The 1,455-nt window shown below is 35.5% G+C and overlaps 1 protein-coding gene across 1 annotated transcript; it reads left to right on the forward strand.

Moving 5' to 3' along the window:
• The first annotated feature begins 611 nt into the window (after positions 1-611).
• Positions 612-1,211, forward strand: LOC132309082 (uncharacterized). The gene has a single exon (XM_059807435.1). It carries the CDS (start codon positions 612-614, stop codon positions 1,209-1,211), a length of 600 nt encoding a protein of 199 aa, XP_059663418.1.
• Positions 1,212-1,455: the final 244 nt, after the last annotated feature.

Below are 1,455 nucleotides of genomic sequence, written 5' to 3' on the forward strand. Positions count from 1 at the left end.
AAAAAGGAAAGGAAGGAAAATGACCGAGTCATTACATTATAGCTATAATTTCAAAATGGTGGGATGCACGTTTCTATGGCAAGTAGAGTGGAATTAAGCAGAGTTGTCATTATCCCAATGGTACAATATTAGGCTTCAATTTATTCTTTACCTGTGGTTGTTTCAAATATCATTGAGAGAAGAATGAGGAACTTCAATTGGGGACATGTGGAAAACATAAAAAAAATTCATGGTATTAGGTGGAATAAGTCACAGTGCCGAAAGAGGAAGGTGGATTTGGGTTGAGAAGGATTGCAGATATTGACATAGCTGCTAAAATATGTCTTGGTTGTGATTTTCTTCTATCAAAAGATAGAATTTGGGTAGCATGGTTTCAGTATTGTTACTTGAGGAGATCTTCCTTTTGGAAAGTTATTCTTAAAGGAACTAATTCAACAATATGGAAGAGTATTCTTGCTATCAGAGATTTTTTACAAGCTAATTGCAGATTCAAGGTAGGTAATGGGCAGAAAATAAGAGTTTTCTTAGATCCTTGGTGTGATGGGAAGTTCTTGAGTGATTTTTTTAATCACAGGATGTTAAGGTATTTGAGTAGAGATAAAAATATTTGTATGAGGGAGTTTATTAAAGATGGGCAGTGGGATGAAGACACATTACGAAATACTACAAAGGATCTGGTGCAGCTGTTCAGAAAACTTTTGATTGCTGGAGGTGAGGATTCAGTCCAGTGGATTACTCCTTTTGGTTTTAATGCTGCTTGGGAAGCTGCTAGATTGAGAAATCTGGAGGTTGAGTGGGTTGGTTTATGTTGGAATAGAGGGAGGCCTAGATGGTCAATGCATTCAGTGTTGGTTATACACAAAGCAATTCTGTCTCTGGATTTTCTACAGAAAAGAGGTGTTGCTCTTGCAAATAGATGTTATTTGTGCTATACAGATGGAGAAACATTGGATCATATGTTTTGTGATTGTGATAACACATGGCAAGTGTGGAGTTTTCTTTTTGAGGTTTGTGGCTGGACTTTGCAAAGGGTCCATGGAATTACAGATTTGATTGAACAATTTACTCAGCATTTTCAAAGGCAAACTACAAAGAAGATGGCTAGAATGATTTTTACTACTTCTCTTTATTTCCTATGGTGGAAGAGAAACAATAGATTGCATGATAAATGTGTTAGAGAGGCTAAGGAATTAGCTAAATGTATTTTTTGAGAAGTGCTTGATGTGTTGGGGATTCCTCTTCAGAACATTTTGTAACTTTCCTTTTATTGTCCTTTTTTTTTTCGCTGTCCTTGTTTAAGGATTTTGAGTGTCCTGTTTAGGACTTTGGTTGTTTTCTTTATGAGGGTATGCCCACAAAATTTTCTTTGTACTATCTTGTTTATATTTTAATATACTCCTTCATTTAGGGGAAAAAAAAAACTCTCAAAAATTTAATTACGCAAAACACCCCGAA

The sequence above is a fragment of the Cornus florida genome, unplaced genomic scaffold (assembly GCF_030987335.1).
Source record: "Cornus florida cultivar Cherokee Brave unplaced genomic scaffold, ASM3098733v1 CherokeeBrave_3.0.0_Hap2_Chr05, whole genome shotgun sequence".
NCBI lineage: Eukaryota > Viridiplantae > Streptophyta > Magnoliopsida > Cornales > Cornaceae > Cornus > Cornus florida.

Coding starts and splice junctions, on each gene's coding strand:
- LOC132309082 (XM_059807435.1), top strand. CDS start 612: ATGAGGGAGTTTATTAAAGATGGGCAGTGGGATGAAGACACATTACGA.